Source organism: Alnus glutinosa, chromosome 11 (genome assembly GCF_958979055.1).
Source record: "Alnus glutinosa chromosome 11, dhAlnGlut1.1, whole genome shotgun sequence".
Classification (NCBI taxonomy): Eukaryota; Viridiplantae; Streptophyta; class Magnoliopsida; order Fagales; family Betulaceae; genus Alnus; species Alnus glutinosa.
The window spans coordinates 1,536,073-1,558,644 of NC_084896.1; the positions used below are offsets into that span (position 1 = coordinate 1,536,073).

At 33.0% G+C, this 22,572-nt stretch overlaps 2 protein-coding genes across 2 annotated transcripts; both read left to right on the forward strand.

Moving 5' to 3' along the window:
* Window positions 1–874: 874 nt before the first annotated feature.
* On the forward strand, window positions 875–2,215 carry LOC133882435 (bZIP transcription factor 44-like). The gene has a single exon (XM_062321615.1). The coding sequence runs from the start codon at window positions 1,508–1,510 to the stop codon at window positions 1,976–1,978; it is 471 nt and encodes a 156-aa protein (XP_062177599.1). The 5' UTR covers window positions 875–1,507; the 3' UTR covers window positions 1,979–2,215.
* An 11,900-nt stretch (window positions 2,216–14,115) lies between these two features.
* LOC133882610 (chaperone protein dnaJ 10-like) lies at window positions 14,116–21,031 on the forward strand. The gene is made up of 9 exons (XM_062321817.1): window positions 14,116–14,346; window positions 15,716–15,775; window positions 16,933–17,015; window positions 17,564–17,729; window positions 17,810–17,939; window positions 19,454–19,612; window positions 19,728–19,900; window positions 20,501–20,581; window positions 20,690–21,031. The coding sequence occupies exons 1-9, from the start codon at window positions 14,260–14,262 to the stop codon at window positions 20,768–20,770; spliced, it is 1,020 nt and encodes a 339-aa protein (XP_062177801.1). The 5' UTR covers window positions 14,116–14,259; the 3' UTR covers window positions 20,771–21,031.
* The last annotated feature ends 1,541 nt before the right edge of the window (window positions 21,032–22,572 follow it).

Consider the following 22,572-nt stretch of genomic DNA (forward strand, 5'->3'; position numbering starts at 1 on the left):
ATTACACCAACAAAACTAAAAGAAATGAGTATTTCCATATATGAAGGTTAGATAATACAATTATACTAACCTACAATGAAAAATATCTTACAATTCAAATTTGTGAATTTAAAACAAATTATTTTATGAATTTACACAAAAAAATCATAAATTTATAAATATATAGATAATCTTAAATCGCGAGAACATACATCAATTTTTTAAACATAAATTAATAAATTAAATTTGGAGCTTTTCATTGTAAAATCATAGAATATTAATTTTTGGAATTTCTTTCTAAATAAAATCATCAAATTTGTTTAATACAATATTTTATCTACTTTATCTATCCCATAGCAGAAGAAATTGTGCACACGTGTGTGTTTTTTTTTTTTTTTTTCAAATGTCTACATAATATTTTTTTTCAACTCAATAAAAAATAACTTTTCTATATTATTAATAAATAATTTTAAAAACACTTTTTCATAAAAAAAATATTTTTTTATTAAAACTAAAAAATATTTCCAGACAGAGTCTGTGGTTTTAGTACATGTTAGCTTAGCAGTACCAATTAATAACTCAAAAAAAAAGAAAAAAAAGAAGCAGTACCAATTAATAAATTGAACACCCATGATGTAATCTAAGAATTAAGATTATTAATTTGTTGGTTCCCAGCTGGAAGTGGAGGGATGTGGAGTCTTCTCTTCCCCCACCTCACATGTCCCATCAACTTTTCCAACTACTTTTTCTCAGAGGAGATTCCAAAGTTCTTTTTCTCCACTGTTTCCTCATTTCTCATTTTGGACTTCATTTTAAAAAAAAAAAATTAAAATCATTTAATTCATCAACTTGCTGGTCCATTTGGTCTATAAATTCCATTCCCAAAACCCTCAAAGCCCTCTTCTACTTTGCTTTCTACTCCTTCTCTTTTTTTTACATTACTGCTGCTGATATTTTGAAGAAGCTCTGGCTTCGAACTGAAGCTATCTTCCCCTTTTTGGGATTCTGATTTTCTGAGTCCAAAATCAAGCACACCCATCTTGGAAACCTTCTGATTTTGTTTTATTTTCCTTCTGAAATCCTTCTTTCTCCTTAAATCTCGAGAAGTCTCCAGCTTTTTATATGCTGGGTTGGGGTTTGTAAACTCCAAAGTCACCATTTTTATTAGAGAGAGAGTAGTGTTTCTGACAAGATTTATCTTGATGCTCAACATCTTGTTCTTGATGTTTGAGATACATGTCTCCAATTCTTTGTGAAATCCTCCTTTCTGGGTGTATGATAAATTCCTCATTCAGGCGCAGGACCCATTTAGTTCAATCCTTCTCAGTTGTGTTCCTTTACTGGTTGTACTACGTTTCATGATTTTCACCCCCCCAAAAGTTTGAATATTAGGCTAATATTATTGTAATTATATTGCTATTATATCTATCTGCTATAATATTAGTGGTTTTTTAGTATCTGGGTCCTGCAAATCTCTCTCAGTTTTACTCTTTTACTGTGAATTTTGTCTGCAAAATCTGTGTGGTTCATGGCTTCCTCTAGCGGGACATCTTCAGGGACGTCTTTGATCCAGAACTCTGGGTCTGAGGAGGATTTGAAAGGTTTGATGGATCAGAGGAAGAGGAAGAGAATGATCTCCAATCGAGAATCGGCAAGACGATCTCGGATGAGGAAACAGAAACATGTGGACGATCTGATGGCCCAAGTGGCTCAGCTCAGGAAGGACAACCACCAAATCATCTCCAACGTCCACATAACCTCCCAACATTTCTTGAACATCGAGGCTGAAAACTCAATACTAAGAGCTCAAGTGGGCGAGCTTAGCCAAAGGCTGCAGTCTCTGAACGAGATAATCACCTTCTTGAACAACAGCAATGGCGTTTTTGGAGCTGGGGAAACAAGCACCTTCGCTGAGCCAATCTATACCTTTATGAACCCTTTGAATTTCTCATATTCAAACCAGCCTATCATGGCTGCCGCAGACATGTTTCAGTGCTAGCCTTGGTGTTTAGATAGAGTAAAAGAGAGAGGTTTTTTCTTTTTTTCTTTTCTATGTCTATGGTGGGAAATATGAAGAAATTATCAATCTGTGGAAGTTGTAAGGAATAAACAATTAATATATGATATATATATAAATATCAATGTATTAGATGTTATTATATATATATATATCTGGTTTGTAGTGGCTTTCTTCAGCTATTTTGTAATAATATTATTGAACAAGTTTTCGTCATAATCTGTGCTTTTTCTGTGAATGCTAACAAATTTTCCATCTTTTTCTCGTGTTTGACTGAATTCGTTCAATATTCAGATTGATAATGGCCCTTCTGCTTTGTTAAATGTATGGTGCTGAAAGAAATAGTAGAGTGATGGTGAGCCTCCTTGCCAGCGACGTGTTCTTCTTTGTTTTATCATTTGGTCTGACAAAGTGGGGGAGGCCATACATGTCAAATGGTGACCAATTATTTATTTATTTATTTTTTTAACTCTATTCAATAAATTGACATGAATTTATAATAAAAAAAATGTGATTCCACATGTTCTTAGAATATGCGATTTTCATATGCATTTTTAATATTACAGTTTATTAAACGAATATGTGTATTTAGAGCATATGATTTTCCTTAACAACATCAATTCAATATCAACCTTGGGTAGAGCTTTTTTTTTTATTATTTTTTTTTTTTGGTATATAGATGAGTGAAGATAAGAATTATTACATCAAACCAGAACAAAGAAAGAAAATTACAGATTAAAAAAAAAAAAAAAAGAGAAAGATATATAACAAAAAAACACTATTAATTGTAGTCGTCCATTCCACAGTTATGGATAGTATCCTTAAGATGTAAGGATAAAGCGAGAAAGCTGCCGACGGTGTTAGTGGTAGCAACCCATAGTAAAAGTTGTGAGCGTAGAAATCATAGAGATTCCTAATTTCAAACCAATTGTAGAAAGAGTTGTGAAAATTAAGAGATAAATGTACATTCAAAGAATAAGTCCCTATTACGGGCTGGGAGACAAATAATGTACATGTCTTATCATAACTTCTTCTTCTTATATATATATATATAACGTTTGGCGAGCGAATACTATACCAGCTTACCAATTTTCAGGCTGAAGCAGCTAATTGAATCCAACTACATTTTCACCCAAATTAGCCTTTCGGGCTATCCGAGTGTGAATGCTCTCTTGCATCCGGGATTGACCGAGAAGGAGCCACCTTGATTCCACAATCTATACTTTAAATTTGTCCCAAAAAACTAAAGAAAATAAAAAATAAAAAATTCAGGCATGGTAATGGTGGCTGGTCTGTGTGTGTGTGTTTGTCGACCTATTACCTAAGTTGCAGGTTACTTCCAAAAGGGGTTGTGGGATTTGTTTCTTTTTCAGCCATAAAGAAGATTGTGTGATTTGGGATTGGTATTTCTACCTTTACCTTTTCCATTGTCTGGTGGGCAGGAAGGGCCATTTGTGTTGTGTAGTTAATTGTTTCTTTTGGATCATAATGTGGAATACAACTCAATAATGTGATTAGATCAAGAGCTAAAATGACCCTCTTGGATGCCTAGGGAGTAAAGTAAAAATCTAGAAGTCAGCACTGTTACCACTCACATTTTCAATGAATCAAGAACATAGTCCAAAGAGGGGGCGAGTGAGCACAACTGCACCCGAGGTGCCCTTTATTGAATCCTGATCTTTTGAAATTTTTTATTTGAATTTTATGAAATTCGGATAGGAAATAAGGAAGGAAGGGTCGGCGGCGGGGGGGAGGGGGGGGGGGGGGGGGGGGGGGGGGCGGGACCCCAAGCACCCTAGGGTGCAAGTTCCATATGCTCAAACACCCTGAGCCTCGCACTGACTCTCATTTCCGACTCGAATTTCCTAAAATTCAGACAAAAAATCTCAATCCCCTTAATCTGCTTTCTTCTCATAAGAACTGTAATTATGAGATCAAGAGCTAAAATGACCCTCTTGGATGCCAAGGGAGTAAAGTAGAAATCTAGAAGTCAACACTGTTACCACTCACGTTTTCAATGAATCAAGAACATAGTCCAAAGAGGGGGAGAGTGAGCACAACTGCACTTGATGTGCCCTTTATCGGATCTTGATCTTTTGGCTTTTGGAATTTTCTATTTGAATTTCATGAAATTCAGATAGGAAATAAGAAAGGAAGGGCCGGCAGGGGGGGTGGGTGGACCCCAAGCACCCTAGTGTGCAAGTTCCATATGCTCGCACACCCCGAGCCTCACACCGACTCTCTCATTTCCGACTCGAAATTCTTAAACTTTAAAAACAAAAAATCTCAATCCCCTTAATCTGCTTTCTTCTCATAAGAACTGTAATTATGAGTCAAGTCCCTAACATAAACCTAACTGTTTTCAAAATAAAAATATTAACAAATAATTCAAAACACAAAAAATTCATAAAATACTCAAACTTATTTTCATCTTTATGTCATATCAAAACATTAAAACAAAAAAAAAATAAAAAAATAAAAAAATCTCTAAGAAGCATTAACAAATGAAGTAGTGAGTGAGTTTAGCCTTACTAGAAGAAACAACCTTTTTTTTTTTTTTTTAAAAAAAAAAAATGCAAAAAGGGTAGGAGGGGTGATCATAGTAGCTTTTCAATTTGGGCGTGACCATAATAGCACCTACCTGTTGAGAATTGATGACAAGAGGGGCATAAACAGGGAGACCACAAATGCTCACTCAAATCAGTTCAGCTATAACTTAACTCAGTCTCATTGAAGACACTAGCGAACACCTAGTCGGTGTAGTAAAAATAATCTAAAGCGCTTCCCATTATAGGATGCGACCCCAAATCTACCACTCACCAAACCACTTGGGAGTAAGCCAATTGCCACTAAACCACCACATTGGATGATTATTGGAAGAAACAACTTAGTCCAAGCCATATTACCTTTGTAATTAGAATGTGGCAAAGAAGTCCTTTGGCCAAGCATTTAAGTGCATACTCCATTATGGGAAGAAAACACATATTAAAGAAAGTGAGGAATAAAGTGCAAGCAATAAAAAATTTAATGAAAGATTAACACATTAGTTAATTAAGGTTAGGAGAAGAGTTAGGGTTTGTAAAAAGAAAAAGGCCAAAAGGCCAAAAGGCCACGTGGTTTTTTAAAGAGTTGAAGAAGAGTGCTCCTGTGGTGGAGGAACCAGTCCCACGTGCAGGGAACAATGTTTTCAGTTCAAGTACACCAAAACACATGAAGCCTCGGAAAACATCACTTCTGTGAGATCTACCTACAGAATCATTACAAAATAAAAAATTTATCAGTTTACTTTCGGTGCTACAAATAACATTTATTTATTATTATTATTATTATTATTATTATTATTTTTAAAACAAAAAAACACAACAACCAATTCAAAATACAAAATATTTAAAACAACTTTAGTCAACAATAAGTAATTTTGATGTGACAAATCGAGACAATTATTTTGCTATGACAACTGCTGTTATTAGTAACTCTGATGAGAAAATCATCATAAATGTCACTCAAAAGCTTTCTAACACTGATGCTCTTATAGGAGAAGTTTATGCTGCTCTTCTTACTATTCGATTGGCAGCTTATGTAGGTATTGAGAAATTTATTCTTGAAGGAGATGCTTGCTTGTGATTGTTGCTGTGAATCAGCCGCATATCTTTTTTTCTTGGCATTTTGCTCCCTATATTTCGGATATTAGATTAAAACTCTCTTTATTTTAAAGCTCGAATACTTCGAAAGTTTTTAAATGCGCCGATCTTCGTGCACATGTTTTAGTTAAATGGGCTGTTATTGAATGTTTTTTCCTTCTTTCTTTCATCAGGATCAATAATGGGAAAATCCTCCCTTATAACCTTTTCCTTATTCAATTGGATAAAATAAAAAAAATAAAATAAAAAAATAGAAAACCACTACCACAAATTTGCAATGCAGACGATTCCAAATGCCGAGGACAAAGTTTTCCTTGGTGGATGAAAATTTTCTAATTTAGCTTATAATACTTTAAAAATGCTTTATTAAAAATATATGGAATGACTACATGCTTTAAGGATTTGGTTTAAAGAATTTCTTCTATCCGAATTTGAAACAAAATTTTGTCAAATTGCATATATTGCAAAAGGAACATATGATTTGTCTACAGACAGTTACAATTTGCAAACATAATGGAACCGCTCTTTTTTATTTTTAATTTTTAGATTTGGTTTGGTTTAGTTCTAGTTGAAATTAGATCTGTTAGACTGAAATACGTGTTCTTTATGTCTTGTTATCAAACACGAGTTCTAATCCTAACGAGTCAAAGTTTTCATTTAAGCCAAACTATTTGTGGAGAGAGAGAGAGAGAGAGAGAGATAAATGTTTGGTTCTCAATTTTTATTTATTTCTTGTCCATCTCCATATAAGAAATAAATAAATAAAAGACGAATATGTATCGAGACGAGTTACAATCCCATTGTTCTCTCTACCCGCAAATACCACCCATCCAATTCTTTCTTGTTGAAAAAAAATGCCCATAGTTGGGCCAATTTAGTAGTCGCTTCCGGTCAAAGTTGCCGATGTCCAAATTTCGACCATAGTAATCAATGCCGACCAAAGTCCCCGATGTCCAAGTCTCGGCCATAGTAGCCACTGCCGGCCAGAGTCGCCGAAATTTAAGTTTTGGTCATAGAAACTGATGTTCCAAATCAAGCCATAGTATCATTTTTTTTTTTTCTTCTAGCCCTTTGATGTTCAAGATCAAACCTCAACGTCTGTGAGCTACTGTTGGGTTTGCGATGGCGTATTTTACAAGATGATAAATTAGATTTATTGTTGTTAATATAGAAGTAGAAGAAACTTGAAACGTTCAGACTCTTTCTCTATAAATAGAGTCTTATATATAATCAAATAAATCGAAGAAAGATATAGCCAAATAAAAAACTTTGATGAATGAACATATGTCATAGGTCGAACCACCTAAAATCTATGTTTCTTCTATTTCCTTTATCTTTATTTAAATTTTTATTAGTTCTTACAATGTTCAAAAGGTTTATATTATATATGTGGGATGCTGACATCCATAAAGCACCAAACAAATGAAAAGGGAATAATGAAACTTGTAACACTTTGTGTGAAGAGAAAGCCAAATTAAATGGCAAGTGGGCTCCAACTTGATTTGAGAAAGAGACTGGTTTTCTTAAGATTCCAATGCCTCTTGCACTTCCAATCTCAAACATAGAAATTAATCAAGCAAAAAAAAAAGAAATGAAAAAGAAAGAAAACCTTTTAGAAAGAGAAATAAATAAAGGTTCTCATCACCCTCTCTAACTGTCCCTTCTAAGTTTTAATCTTCCACAAAATACAAAAACATTGGAAGGGGACAAGGGCTGTCATGTTTTAGTCACAACCTAAATCATGGTTCCGTAACCATTTGTGCAACTTACTTTCCCTAAAATCTATTTTCCCGACACTTACAGTCAAACTAACCAATAATCACAAAAAGACAAGTAAAAGTAGCAAACATTATTGGAATACTCCAATCACAGGGGAAAAAGATTTTTTCAAATTAAGCTGTCCGAATTTTACTGAAATTAGTCTGTCGATACACAAAGAAAGAGGGTTACGATGTTCGTATGCCCTGAACAGGTAGATCCGTGCGCGCCTTCAACTACAAAAAATGAGTAGATTTTACAGCCGGCCTCTTTATCTTTGAACAATCCGATTTTAGGAGATCACACCTTCTTACATCTAGATTAAGAGTATTGCTAGAAGAAAGATCCATATCCTTTTTAAATAATCGAATCACTGTTATATACATGGAATAAGATTTTTCTGAAATTAAACTGTTCGGGTTTTACTGAAATTAGGTTGTCGACACACTAATTAAGAGAGAGAGAGAGAGAGAGAGAGAGAGATGGGGTTACAATGTCTATTATTACTATAACCTAATTTCAAGGAATCCTAAACCTCATTATAGACATGCCAAAAAGTGTATAAAAACTAGTGGGCTGAGGTTTACAAAAACCAACAGGTTGGGTTTGCTGGATAACATGTGGTGGGCACTGATTAAATAAAATGCATCAAAACCATGTGGTCATATGACTAATTCTTTTTAATACTTTTATTCAATGGACATCACATCACGTATTTCTTCTTGTCTGGAATTATTTAATGAAAGGAGATCAAAATCACATGATCACTTTGCCTAGATTAATTTTTCATAGATTCAACCAAGAAAAGAAAAGAAAAAAAGTTTCACTTATAACCCTTGATCTTTCATCATTTTTTCAATTAGATATCAATCTTTAAAAAGTGTTAATTTAGAGTATTCAACTTTCAATTTTTTTTAATTTCAATATTCCGTTAGAATTTTCCTTTAAATTCTGTCAAAATTCTCAAAATACCCATAATTTTTTTCTTAGAAAATAAAAAAATTTGCAAGAATTTAAGCGTTGGTCATAATTTAACGAAATTTGCAAAAATACACATGCCTAAATCTTTGAAAAAAAAAATTATATATATATATTTTTTTAAAAAAAAACACAGAGATATTTTAGAAATTTTGATAAAATTTAACAAAAAATTCTAACAAAAAGTTGAAATTGAAAAACAAAAAATGAATGATAAATACCCTAAATTGATATTTTTTAAAAATAAATACCCTAATTACAAAAGTAATAAAAGATGAGATTATAAATAAAGTTCGAAAAAAAAAAAAAAAACCACATACTTTGTGGCTTGTGCCCCCAGGAACGTGGATTCAGGGGCTCAATAAAAATTCCAGCTATATGATCAACATTCAACGGTGGGAGCACACAGTCAATCAATTAATAAAAATTATATATATATAATGCTTAGGGTATGTCTCTATCTGTTAATTGTTTTCGTGTTTTTAAGAGGGTTTTTGTGTTTGACTTGTTTGTTAATTTTATTGTTTAGAGAGAATAAAAAAAAAGAAAAAGACATAAAATAAGAACTATAAAAAACGAACAGCTTTTCCCATAATTTTCTTGCCAACGCATCCGGCAGTCGACACGAGTTTCACTTTGTGCCGAATGCCGATGAGAGGGTAAATTAAATTACAAAATTTGCAGATTAATTCAATTGTTTAATAGTTAACGTGATAATTTCACGTGATGAGTCACTCGATTTATAATAAAAATGATAGTAAATGTAGCAATAATGAACAAACAGATTATTTTATCTAAAATAGTTACTACGTACAAATTAGAATGTGATTCTCATTATATTTTGATTAGGACTAATTAAGAGATTTTAAGTGGCAGTAGATCACTTTCATGATTGTGATCTCAATATTCAAAAGGTAATGACTTTTTTTAATTTGTAGGGGGAAATTGCATGCACAGTTATTCAGAATGGACCCATGAGAGCAATTGGTAGGTTGGCATGTATGGTTTGAAGTTTACACAACATCACATATGAATCAATGATCATCTACATATTATTATCTTCTTCTTCTTTTTCTTTTTTTTTTTTTCTTTTTTCAACTTCAACTCTTAGTTATAATTTTTTTCTTAAATTCTGTCAAAATTCTCAAAATGCCCATCATTTTTTTTTAGAAAAAAATTGCTAGGATTTCGGTGTTAGTAAGAATTTAACGGAATTTGTAAAAATACCCATGTTTGAATCTTTGAAAATTTTATAATTTTTTTTAGAAATAAATAAACACAGTGGTATTTTAGAAATTTTAATAAGATTTAACAGAAAATTCTAACGAAGGGTTGAAATTGAAAAAAAAATTAAAAGATAAATACCCTAAATTGACACTTTTTAAAATTTGGGTATTTTTTTTTAAAAAAAAAAAATGATTAAATATCATAGATTATATAAGTGGAGTTTTCCTAAAAGTTATAATACTCATAATATCACTCTATTTTTTGTTTTATTTAATAGACAAATTAGCTTCTACATATCAAAGTAGCTCTAGCTTTTATTTTTGTGTTTTTTCTCCTTAATTCCCCTTCTTTTCTTTTCTTTTCTTTTTTTTTTTTCTTTTTTTTTTTTTTTTTTCCAAAATATGTGAATTAAAATGACGAAACAATATAATCGGACCCATCATATAAAAACAAGAAAGATCAGGAAAGCAACGGATATCTTTTTTGATTCTTTAGATTATGTGATGTGATTTATGCAAAGGCTGAGATTTTATAGATAAGAGTCGCTGTTAAGCTCGGTCCATTGAGATCGACACATATGATATAAGAAAGAAAAAGAAAAAAAAAGAAAAGAAAAGGGTATTTCAATTTCAATGAGTTTAGTTTCAATTAAAACGGTCAAATCCTTTATTATAAATTATCAACAAGTGAAATATTGAATTAAAATGAAAAGTAAATGACGGAGATAATATTCAATTATCCAAAAAGTTTAAGCAGATAAATAATAATTAATTTAATAATTTAATTTATATTCCAAAAAAAATAATAAACAATATGATCACTTGCTAACCACTAAACGATAAAATGCCAGTCCATTTACATACACACCTTCCCATTTTGTCTCTTTCTTAAACAACAAATGGAGATTTGATATTTTAATTTTATTTAAAAAAAAAAAACATTAATTCTAGTAATTTTGGACCAATAGGATATGGACAGGTTCCACTTGCATGAAGTAGAACTATGCCTGTGAATGAATCGATTAATTAATAAAATATAAGTAATATCTCATTTACTTAGACAGTTCTGTAAGTTCAGATAAAACTTTTGATAAGAGGAAAATAGGAAACTAAATTGGTATTAATTACATTTTTGTAGTAGAATTTCAAATGAAATGAAGTAAAATACTTCAAATATTTTGAAACTTTCACTAATACCCATACATAAATCTTTGAAATTTTTTATAATTTTTTTAAAAAATAAAAATAAACACAGAGGTATTTTATGAATTTTGACAGGATTTAATGGCAAATCTTAACGGAATACCTGTTATTGAGACGGTTTGAAAATTTGATATCCTAGTTGGAGATGTTTTGAAGTTCAGTACACTTAAGTCAAATAGGCCGATAGTTCGGTACCCTTAAGGGAATTAATTCTCCCAAAAAATAAAATAAAAAAGGCAATTTTTTTACAATTTTGTGGAAATAGCTAGGAAAAATGTACTAAACAAATGGGATTAAGTGAAGAAAATGGGTGGATTTAGGTTAATTAGGCGGTGCCTAACATCATCAACAAGACAAAGCAAATATGGCATCAACATTATAGGGACCCATCATCTAAAAGAAGGATCAATGAAGCTGAAATCTCATATAATTTGCCTTTTCCTTTTTGGATTTGATTGCTTGCTTGTCGGAAAATATGTTTTTAGGACATTAGGTAAGTAAGAGCATATGGCAACCATGCTCATCAACGGCTCACATGAAAAGTACTATGATTTCTCGACCTGAAAATAATTTTAAATATTTTGTGTTTTATGCTGTTTGTTAATATTTTTGTTTTGACTACAAAAATACAAAATTAAAAAATATAATGATTTGACAATCAAAGTGTCTCATAGTTCATGATTTCGGTTAGCGGGATATTAGTAATATATTTGGAATTCTTTTGAAGTTATTTTGATAATTTTAGCTATTAGAATATTAATTAAATAATTAGATCAATCATTTCATATCAGTCGAAGCATTCGGAACAAATAGTGATTTAACATGATAGCAGAACAAAAGTCTAAAATTCGAACCTTATCTTCATCGTTGATCTCCAATCCCGATTAAATATTACATAAATTATCTTTGAAAACTCAATTCAAAGTGAAAAAAAACTTAAAAAATAAAAAATAAAGAAAAAAAAACAATAAAAAATAAAATAAAGTGAAAAAGTGTGAATATATCCTATGCCACCTTTTATCAAAGTGAAAAGTCATTCATATTTTTTTTTTAATCCTCAAATGTTCTATGCGTGTCCTTGCCACTAAGTAATAAAATTGCAGTGTCCTTGTTTATGTTGTTCACTCCATCAATATTTTATCCAACAAAAGTATTCTTCCAAATAGGGTTAGAACAATTTCATATCCTATGAGAATATCATGTATATCGAATACATATCACTTTAATAGACAGTTTGAGGAAATAACACACAGTATATATGGATAGAGATTTCCATCAATTTTATTGTCTGAATTGCTAACAATCTGAACAGCAAATGTGTGAGAGCTTACATGAGACCCATCTCAATTTGTTTGGACACATAGATTTTAAAAAAATGCTATCACGTTTATTAGCAATTTAAACAGCAAATTGTTAGAGATCGGAATAGAATAAATGCCGCCAAAACTAATTGACAAAAGCTTCAATCTTTCTCAATACTCGGCTAAATGGCATTGGTAGAAGCCTAGAAGGAACAAAATTATGTGCAAATTATTGTCTCTTATTGTTTTGTTTCATGTAATGGACAAGAAGTTTGATAAGAAAGGGACCCTACACTTTTGGTCACAACTTGGGTGATGTAAGAGGCTTTGTTTAGGATAATTTCTTAATTATTGAAGGTATATATACTCATTAAACTACTACATGGATGGAATAAAATAACAGTGCAATTATCTGATTGTTAAGCAACTTGAATAAAATAATTTCAAGTGTATCTCCTTATTGGGAGCGGTTTACAATTCACATCAGCCAATAGAATATGTGTTAAAATATTAATTAAATAATTAAATATATTATTATTTTTAATTGGTTAAATTTTTAGAATAAATAGTGATTTAACTTGATATAAGAGCAAAGGTTCCGAGTTAGAACTTTATTTCTGTTATTTATAATTTATCATACGTGAGGGAGAATGTTAAAATATTAATTATATAATTAAATTTACTATTTTCTAATGGCTTAAACTTTTAAAATAAATGGTGATTTAATATCTGAAATTCAAAAACTAGCCAAAATGGTCGGTGCGTTTAGGATTGTGATTTCGTAAACAAAAAGTGCGATTTTAAATCAAATTGCAGAAAATGAATCGTTTAGAAATTGTGTTTTTAAAAAATTGCGATTTGAAAACGCATGAAACTGTTTTTTTTTCAAATCGCAGGCAATAAAATGCTTTTATGAAAATGCATTTTTAAAAATTATTTTTTTAAATCTTACATTTTAAAATCATAAATCCAAAATTTGTAGTGAAAAGAAACGGGGGGATTAGAAGTAGGAATTAATAGCCGGAACTCCTCCACACAAAGCTTAAGCCCAAGCCCACTCATGAAATGGTGGAACAAAACAAGCAGGCCTTACCACTTAAGTTTTGGAGTAAGCCACAAAGATGCAACTGGGCTAACTATAATCCACAAATTCTAATTTTTTTTTTCTTTAAGAATTTCTATTAATATATACAAGAATTATTAATTATATTAAAAATACATGTGAAAATGGCTTGTTTGTTAAATTCGTTGTTGTTGTTGTTGTTTTTTTTTTTTTTTTCAATTTTTTTTCTCAAAATAAAAAAAAAATACTAAAAATTACATTTTTATCTCACAACTATTTCATAATGTCGATGTATCAGTTACAACTAATCTTTAATTTTTAACAAATATTGATCTAAAAGTGGGTTAAAACTATTATGTCAATATTGTGAAATAAAAATGTGATTTCTAATATTATTCAAACAAAAGAAAAAGAGTAATGCTATAAACTATATTTTTATCTTATAACTATTCCATAATGTTAACAGGACAGTCCAATCAATCTTTGAATTAATCGTTATTTTTTTTAAAAAAAAAAAGAAATTCTAAAAGTTGATTGGGAAATGTGATATATAGTATTTCTCGATTATCCTACGGTATTAACGTGTTAGTCACAACTAAACCTTAAATTTTTATTAACAAATAACAAAAAAAAGCATAAAAAATATTCAAAACACAAAATTCATTAGTTAAAACACAAAAGCAGTTTTCCCTTCTAGGAGTACCCTTTCAAACAAAAACAAAAAATTATACCCAAAATGTATTAATAAACTAAACGAAGGGTGAATTAAAAGAATTTCCGTAAAACGCATAACTTTATCCAACCTCACACCCAAACGGAGCTTAACAGAAAGCGTCGCTAAAGGTAGCTTTGAAGTCGGTGATTTTGTAGTAGCGGCATTCGTCGCCATAACATGTCACTTTGGCGAACTGCCAGCCAGGAGTTGACGAATAGGGCTAAATGACAGGTGTTGCTACAAAGAAACTTCGCTGGGATCAGAGATCGAAAGCCGTGTGGTCGCTCTAACAAGCTCCAAGAAAACATCCATCGTATCGTCGGCCAAATAGCTCGATTTTCTGGTGGGTGTGTTGCTGAAAGCTGTGATCGGAGAGTGATGGTGAAGGAAACTGCCTATTATGAAGTCCTGGGGGTCAATGTGGACGCTCCTGCAGCCGAGATCAAGAAGGCTTACTATGTTAAGGTAAACCTTTCACTTCAAATTCAAGTTAACCCATAGCATTTCCTTCTATGATTTTGTTCTTAGAAGTAATCTTGGAAATTGGGTCGCGTTCGAGTTGTCAGTCTTACCCATATGAGGTCTAATTGGAATTGTAGAGAATCTTGATTCATGGCAAATTGTAACGATTTGGGACTGCACCAAATGGGTAAGGTAAAGTATAACTTTTTGGGCCACAGATTGACAACTCGAATTCAGCTAGATCACTGGGGTGTGGTGTATAATTAACCCTTTTATCAAAAGAATGTGTAGGCACATTATTCAGCTCTATTAGCTCATTGGCAAATTAATAGGGAAAAAATCTGTGCTTTTGCTTTTACAGTGTTGCATTAGCAGTTTAGCTCTTGTATTGTGTTTGGGAGTTTTGATGGGAAACAATACACAAAGATAAAACTTGACCCATCAATCAATCTGATGGAGTCCCAAGCTAACCCACGTACTTGATTGTTGTAGTGGCAGCAACTTGTCTCAACTGCTATTAGTAGTGGCAGGAAAGCAGCCCATGGCCCATGATCTTCACGTGGAGGAGGTTTAGGAAAGTTAGTGTTAGTGGGTTAATAGAAGTTATATTGTAATAGGTTAGTATAAGTTATATTCAGTAGTAATGGGCAGTTACATGCATTAACTTAATGGGTAGTTATATTTCATATAGTGGTCGTGTGTTAGTAGCTCTAGTATAAAACAAGGTCTAGATTGTAGAGAATTGATTATTGAATATTGTATTGACATTTGTCATTTGTGGTTTGTATCCAACCCTAAGTGGATTCATTTGTGGTCTCTCCTACCCGAAAGGAGTTCATTATCTATCAAATATCTTTAATTCTATTCAAATTATCAAGAGTTCCTATAACAATCACAATGATTATTCCTGTTGAAGCTCTCTTAAGCTTATAGCCAGTTAATCCAACCAAAAGAACTTAAGTTAGTAGGTAAAGAGAATAAGTACATATGCTTATAACCAGGAACTGAAACCAAGGCAAGCCAGCCAGATAATTTAACCGAAACTGAAGCAAAGACAAACAGGCATGACACCTGAAGTCCAGAACAATCAAATCAGGCTCTAAATCATGTTAAAGCATCCAACCTTAAAGTTGAAGTTACTAGGTGGAGAAGTTCAACAAATAAATATACCCATTGCAGAGCAGACATCTAATTGACGTGGGATGCCTTACCATGGTCCACCATAGAACAAGCTTAAACAACATTTTTCTTTTTCCTAGTGTTATCCTACATCATTGAGTATGATTTAATACCATCTTTGAAGTCTTTTTTCCCCAGATATTTTTAGCTTGAATCGAGAAGAAAATGACTAATCATTTCATGTTCTTTGCAGGCAAGGCTAGTTCACCCAGACAAAAATCCTGGAGATCCAAAAGCTGCTGAAAATTTCCAGGTATACTTCTAATTTTTTGTGTAGTCTATGCAAGAATGTGGTATTCTTGAGTTATGTAACTTAATAATTGTTCACTTAATTATTAGTTTGTTCATCTTGAGAAATACAGAATGCTGGGAAAACTAAGTGCCAAAAACAAAAATCCTTTTGAATTGTCCCAAGTTCGCATTGCCAAAAAGGAAAATCCAAGTCATCCAAATATATTTTGAGTAACTAAGTTCTTGTATAGCATGTGTTTGTTTTTTTATGTAAAATGGTTTCTAAAGGAAAATGCTCTCGGTTAAAAATATATTCAGGGAACATATTGATTTTCTATTGTTTGGTTGAGACCCTAAACCCTAAAAATAATATGAAAAATATTTTATGTTGCTTAGTTGGTATGAAAAATATTTTCCCACGGCAACTGGAAACCAATTGGGAATCACTCAAAATTGCTAGATAACACCAAATAACACTGCCAACAATTCAAAAAATTAAAAAGGCTCCCCATAAAAACCTGCAGATAGGTGGGGGAAGGGAAATGGAGTTCCTTTATTTTTTTGAGGGAGGGGAAAGTGGACAGGAGGGCAACTAGAAAGGATGGGGGTTTGCAATGGGCTGGGGGCACTGCAACATAGGGGAGAGGGAATTGTTGGGTGGCTGCAATGCAGAGGGATAAGGGAAATCTTGAGTGGTGAAGAGGGGGGTTACAATGGGATTGGGGTATGGCGGGCGAAAGGCAGAAGGAGGCGGCGTCAAGGGGAGGGGGACGGTGGTGTTTCTTTTCGAGGGTGGGTGGTGCTGTGTTCAGGGAGAGGGGGTGGGGGTTGGGAAGAGAGGGTGTGAAAAGCTCCGGAAAATTGCTTACACCTCATTTTCCTCCCTACAGTAACAAGTTTGCTATTGACTCAGAAATCTTTTTCCATTCACTTGTATTTTCCACCTGCCCTAAACATTGACAAACAAGGAAAACATTTTTGGAGAATGTTTTACACCGAAACTAACACATAGACCATAATCCATGTTGTCTTGTCATAACTGCACGTCACTTTTTCTTAAGTTACCTTGATTCCTTGTATGGCTCTAGAAGCATCTTACTGTAGACTTAAATACTTCTTTTTGTTTTTTGCTATTTTCTTTTCTTCTGTACTTATTGTCTGGTTATGGTTTGTGTAAAGGCACTTGGTGAGGCTTATCAAGTTTTAAGCGATCCTGGGAAGCGTGAAGCATATGACAAGCATGGAAAAGCAGGAGTAACATCGTAAGTTTTTGCCAACTTTTTTCTTCTTCTTCTTTTTGGGGTGGGGGAAGGGGGGAGGAGGTGAAAGGTGCTTTGAGCATATGTTTAGACCATTCACTCTTCTACAAAATGGCATGGGGTTTGTTTAGTTGCTTAGAAATGAACTTCTGAAATCAATTACCTCAGCTTAAGCTCTTTTGATAATTCTACACCAGAACTTTTCCAACTTCATTGACAAATGTTTCCCTTTGTTTATATCAAGAAATTTATGCAGTGAAGTGATTCTGCAAGAAAGCAGCATGACCTATCGGTCAAAAGAAACTTATGGATAGTTTTTTTATTTTTGGGGTTGTAACAGAATGACATTTTGACTACAAGATTTAGCACATAAAAAATGATAGATGAACCAGGCTATTAATGATTAGTTTTACAGGTTCTGAATCAAAACCTACCTTTCCTCATATATGATCTGACAGGGTTCTGTATTAAGCTTTACATTCTCCTTGTCACGTGTTTATTTGGTTCAAGTAAAAACATGCTGAATCTATTGGCTAGTTTTTCTTTGCCAGGGACTCCATGTTGGATCCTTCAGCTGTATTTGGGATGCTTTTTGGGAGTGAGTTCTTTGAAGAGTATGTTGGGCAACTCGCATTAGCTTCTTTGGCATCTATTGAAATTGAAGAAGACTCACAAGATCCTGCCGTTCATAAGCAAAGAACTCTGGAGAAGATGCGTGTATACTTCTTTCCCTAGTGCTCATAAAAGGTTGACCTGATTCGCTTAACTGAAACTCCTGCCTATTTCTTCATGTACAGGCATTGCAGAAGGAAAGGGAAGAAAAGCTCGTAGAAATACTGAAAAATCGCCTTCAACCATTTGTTGAAGGTAGAACAGATGAGTTCATAAACTGGGCAAGTTCAGAAGCACGGCGCCTGTCACAAGCTGGTAATTTTTAATCACACACATGGTGTATTGTATTATTAAAAAATCATAGAAATCTGGAGAGTGTTGACTTCGAAGAATCTATCTCAACAAAAAATATTTTATCACTAGCTACTCCAAAATATTCTATGGAATAAAGACAGACATTAAATTGTAATCAAATTGGAAACTGTTTCTATTACTAATGCAAGAGTATCATAGAAGGGTTTGATACTCAAAAAAAAAAAAAATTCATAGAAGGGCTTGATGAGAGAATGCATGGCATTTTTGGCCTTTTTTTAAAATTATCAAGCCGTGTACAGGTCATACACGTAATCTTTTGGTTCTTCATGTTACCAGCAATTTCTTATGGAAATTCTTCAGAGAATAAAAACTTCTCATATGTGTACCTAGAGTTACATCAGAATGGCACCAGAAGTTCCTCTACTCTCAATAGACATACATTTTACACATAATAACAGACCATGTCGCTTGAGATTTTCTTCCTTATTTCATCGTTGAGATTTCCAACGCATATTTAAATATATTTGAATCCCAAATTCGTTGCCCTAGACCTGTAATTTCTTTTTCAGTATATCATTATAACTAGAGTATCCTGGGGCTTCAGTTTGTACTTATCTGCAAAAGAAATTTATTGGCATTTAAACATTTTTAATTTCCTCTCCTCTTCTTTCATTTTCTTCCTCTCCAAAGTGTATCTATTTTTCTTAAGTGATCATCTATGCAAATTCAGCCCACTAGCAACAATCCTTTATTGTTGGGTAAATTTCGAGATACTCTTATAATTTTTTCTAGATGCCCCTGGCATTGTAAATTGAAGCCTAAGGAATATGCACATTGTTCAGTTCCATTCTAGATCGCATATCTCTGCATTAAAAGTTCAACCTGGGTTAGTTGACTAGTTTGTTAAAGCGAGGTCAATGGGTTGGTCAACAAGACAATTGACAAGTACATAATACAAATTAATTTTTGGCTACATGATTTGAGAAGCAGCTACTTTATTTTAGGAGGGACCTATTGATATTCTAATTTAAGAGAGATTCCTGAAAATAATAATCAGATGAAACTAGAACACTTCAAGGTTTAGCAAATAATCTGATATACTCTTTTAATGTTATTTATTTCCCTCTCTTCACCAAGCAGAAAATCCAAAGTGGTCACCCGGCCACATGGCTGCCATATTAGCAGACTGCATTACCCATCTGGTGGAAGGTTTATGTTGGCTCCAACTGGTTTTTAAAAACCTCCCTTTGTCACATTTCATGTGACAAAGGGACCAGTGAATGGAAGTGGTTTGCACTTTTACTTCAGAAATGCATACAATACGTACTACATGCGTGGATGGTATTATCATCTGCTCTGGCATGGTTTGATTAGCATTTTAAATTACTAATATTGCCTTTTAAAGCAAAACTTTGCGTGATATATGCATGTAGAAGCAAGAAAGATACTAATTGAATGCTAAAACATCTGTCACCTATTGCAATTTTCTTGCTAATTTTTGCTACTGTCATCAGCTTTTGGTGAGGCTATGCTACATACCATTGGTTATATTTACACAAGGCAAGCTGCAAGAGAACTTGGAAAAGACATACGATTTATGAAGGTACCATTCTTAGCAGAATGGGTTCGGGGTAAAGGACACCAGATAAAATCCCAAGTAATGGCAGCTTCAGGTACTGTATATCTGCCGTCAAGGTTTCCTATTTATGAATAACAGGCTTTAAGTCCTTCTGACATTGTCGAATTTTCTAATGAGTGCAACTAGCTTATGCCTCTCTTAATGTGTAGGTGCCGTGTCTTTAATTCAGATACAGGATGAGTTGACGAAGCTTAACCAAGGAGAAAACAAAGAAGAGAACTTGCTGAAAGCCATTGAAGACAAGAAGAATGTCATGCTTAATTCCCTTTGGCAGATTAATGTGGTTGATATCGAGTCTACGCTATCACGTGTCTGCGAAGCGGTGAGTTTCAATATATCCTTTCTTTAGCTTAAAAAAGTAAATATTTCTCAAGCAAGCTAAAACCTTAATTGGCTTGATGCTGGGTAATTTTAGTTATCCCTTGTTCGTAAATATCTTTCTAGACTGGATAGTTGACCTCATACTCTCCTCCCTCCCCTTTGTTTCTTCTTTGTGCTACACCATGTGCTGAGTTACCACGTAGGATTGTGATGGCCCAATTCAATTTAGATAAGTTTTCCAAACACCCCTTGGTGAAAGCAGGGTCAAGATCAATTGTGCCGCCCTTGCTTGCCTATTTAGGAACTACCCCAAATATCATTGACCTGTTAGAGATACAAATTCGACACTTTTAAAACTAAACTGATTTCAACTTGGTCAGAAGGGTTTTATCTCCCATGATTATTGATAGTGCTGCTATTGTCAATGCCTGTGGGACTATTTAAGTCATACACGTTGTTACATGCTAAAGTTATATTAAAACCAGTAGATCAACAGGATGTAATAAACTGAAACTCGAGTGCTTACAGAATTAATCAAAGAAAAGAGAAAACTCTTGTTGCATTTTTAAGAAACGCTTCTTTGATCTGCTTTCTGTCTCAGGTTCTCAAAGACCCCAGTGTTTCCAAGGACGTTCTGAGATTGCGGGCCAAAGCATTCAAAAAGTTGGGAACAGTCTTCCAAGTAAGTGGCAGTTCTGCTAATATTATAATAGCTTGAATCAAATATTCCACCCCTCATTATTTATATCTCTAGTTCATTTCTAATCAATCGATTCTCGATTATTTTCAGGGAGCCAAGGCTCCTTACAGTAGAGAAAACAGCCTGCGACATGAAAGTGACAAACCAATCGACAGTGCTTCATCATCATAGTAATCTGGACACTTATCAGGGCACCTGCTTCATTTTGTTGACATATATATGTCGCATATTGGATATTGTGGGTTTTGTCTCTACATCTTCTTAATTACCTATTTACTGGTTTTGAGCAATGTTTTCACTGTTGATTAATTCCTGTCCATCTGTAGTTTGTGCATGGATGATTTAGCATGTAACTTGCAGTCTATAAGTTTGTAAGGAGTGAAGTGTTTAGCAGAAAATTCAATGACCAAGAATTCCTATTTTCATTACCAATTAGGGTTTAACATTTTTTTATGGACAAAGTTTTCCTCTCTATTAAACTAACATTTGTCCAAAATGTATGTGAGAATCAGATCATGTGCATTTTAGATAGATGTTAGCTTAGTAGACTGGGGTTGGAGGAATTTCCTTTGAGACTCGGGAAGTTTTTTATGATTACCTAGACCATGAATTTACCAATTTCATATACAATCTCTAATGATGAGACAGCAGCAAAGACATGGCCTAAAACCACCACCAGCTTGTCATGCTATATGTTCATCTTGATTTGACATCAAAGAATCCAAAATTGTCACATCACTTTAAAAGTGATTTAAATTAGCATGCTTGTGGTTCTCATAATCATTATGCAAATTGTATGATTTTAATCCATTCTAAGATCAATGATTAATACTTATCCTCTGCAACATTGGAGTAACATAGTGGGATTTATATTGGATTACATTCGTACTCTTTGAAAGACATTGTGGGTTGGCCTTAATAGATAAGCAACAAGGATGGTGTGATGCATACAGAGTCACGACACAATTAGCAGACTCAATTTGCCTAAGAGTAATGCTATACGCCACATTTTTACGTTACTTTTATTTGATAATGGTAACATAGCAAGGTTTAATAGTGATTGATTTTTTTTTTTATTAGAGCTGATCAAAGGATTACTACACCTTATCACAACAGCATGATGAGATAAAAGTATTTTATTTTTTTAATAGCATTTCTCTTTGCATAAATTGCTCTTATATTTGCATCTTGCAATGACATAATTTTGATATCATGGAGAGCATACCCAGCACCCTTCTACCCAGCAGCAAGAAAGAAAGAAAGAAGAGCCAAAGAGGTCAGGAATATTAGGGTTTGGTAAATCCTAAACCCTAAACCATAAAAACCTTAAACCTTAAACAGTTAGACTCTAGGCCCTAAACAGCCTTTAACCCCAATCCTTGCTCCCATTAACATTAAGCATGAAAGAAATTAACACTAACTTCAAAGCAACAAAAAGAAAAGAAATACCACTATTTGAGTTAATACAACTCAAATGGTTTAACGTTATATCTTTTTTTCTCAAGCAAATAAGAAAAGAAAACAATTTTTCGTTTCTTTCTTTAACCCTTAATCCTGAAACTCTAAATGTTGAATTCCAGAGTTTGATAAATTGTTAACTCTGTAAGTAAATATAACACAACTTTCCATTCATTAATTTTTAAAATTTAAATATTTTTTGCTAACCAATTGTGCTCCATTTTTTTTTTCCTCTCATTCTTCTCATGAATCCTGATTTTATTTTTTACTCTCTCCTTAAATAAAAAAGAAACTCATAAACCCTTGAACTTATATAACTTTTTCATAACTTAATTATTTATTGTTAGAGCACTAACAGATTTCCAACCATTTTCCCTATATTTAGGGAACAAAACTACTTTTTGCTTCCATATAAAAAAATACCAAACAATAGATTTTCTTACATTTTCCTATATCAATTAAATATCATTTTTTTACTCTTATTTTATTATTTTTCTCTCTTCCCTATATCAATT

Bases quoted from the DNA above. Each gene is read 5' to 3' on its own strand.
- LOC133882435 (XM_062321615.1), top strand. From the start codon at position 1,508: ATGGCTTCCTCTAGCGGGACATCTTCAGGGACGTCTTTGATCCAGAAC.
- LOC133882610 (XM_062321817.1), top strand. From the start codon at position 14,260: ATGGTGAAGGAAACTGCCTATTATGAAGTCCTGGGGGTCAATGTGGAC. The intron at 17,730-17,809 runs GTATACTTCTTT...CTTCATGTACAG, and splicing joins GAACTCTGGAGAAGATGCGT to GCATTGCAGAAGGAAAGGGA. The intron at 17,940-19,453 runs GTAATTTTTAAT...TACTGTCATCAG, and splicing joins ACGGCGCCTGTCACAAGCTG to CTTTTGGTGAGGCTATGCTA.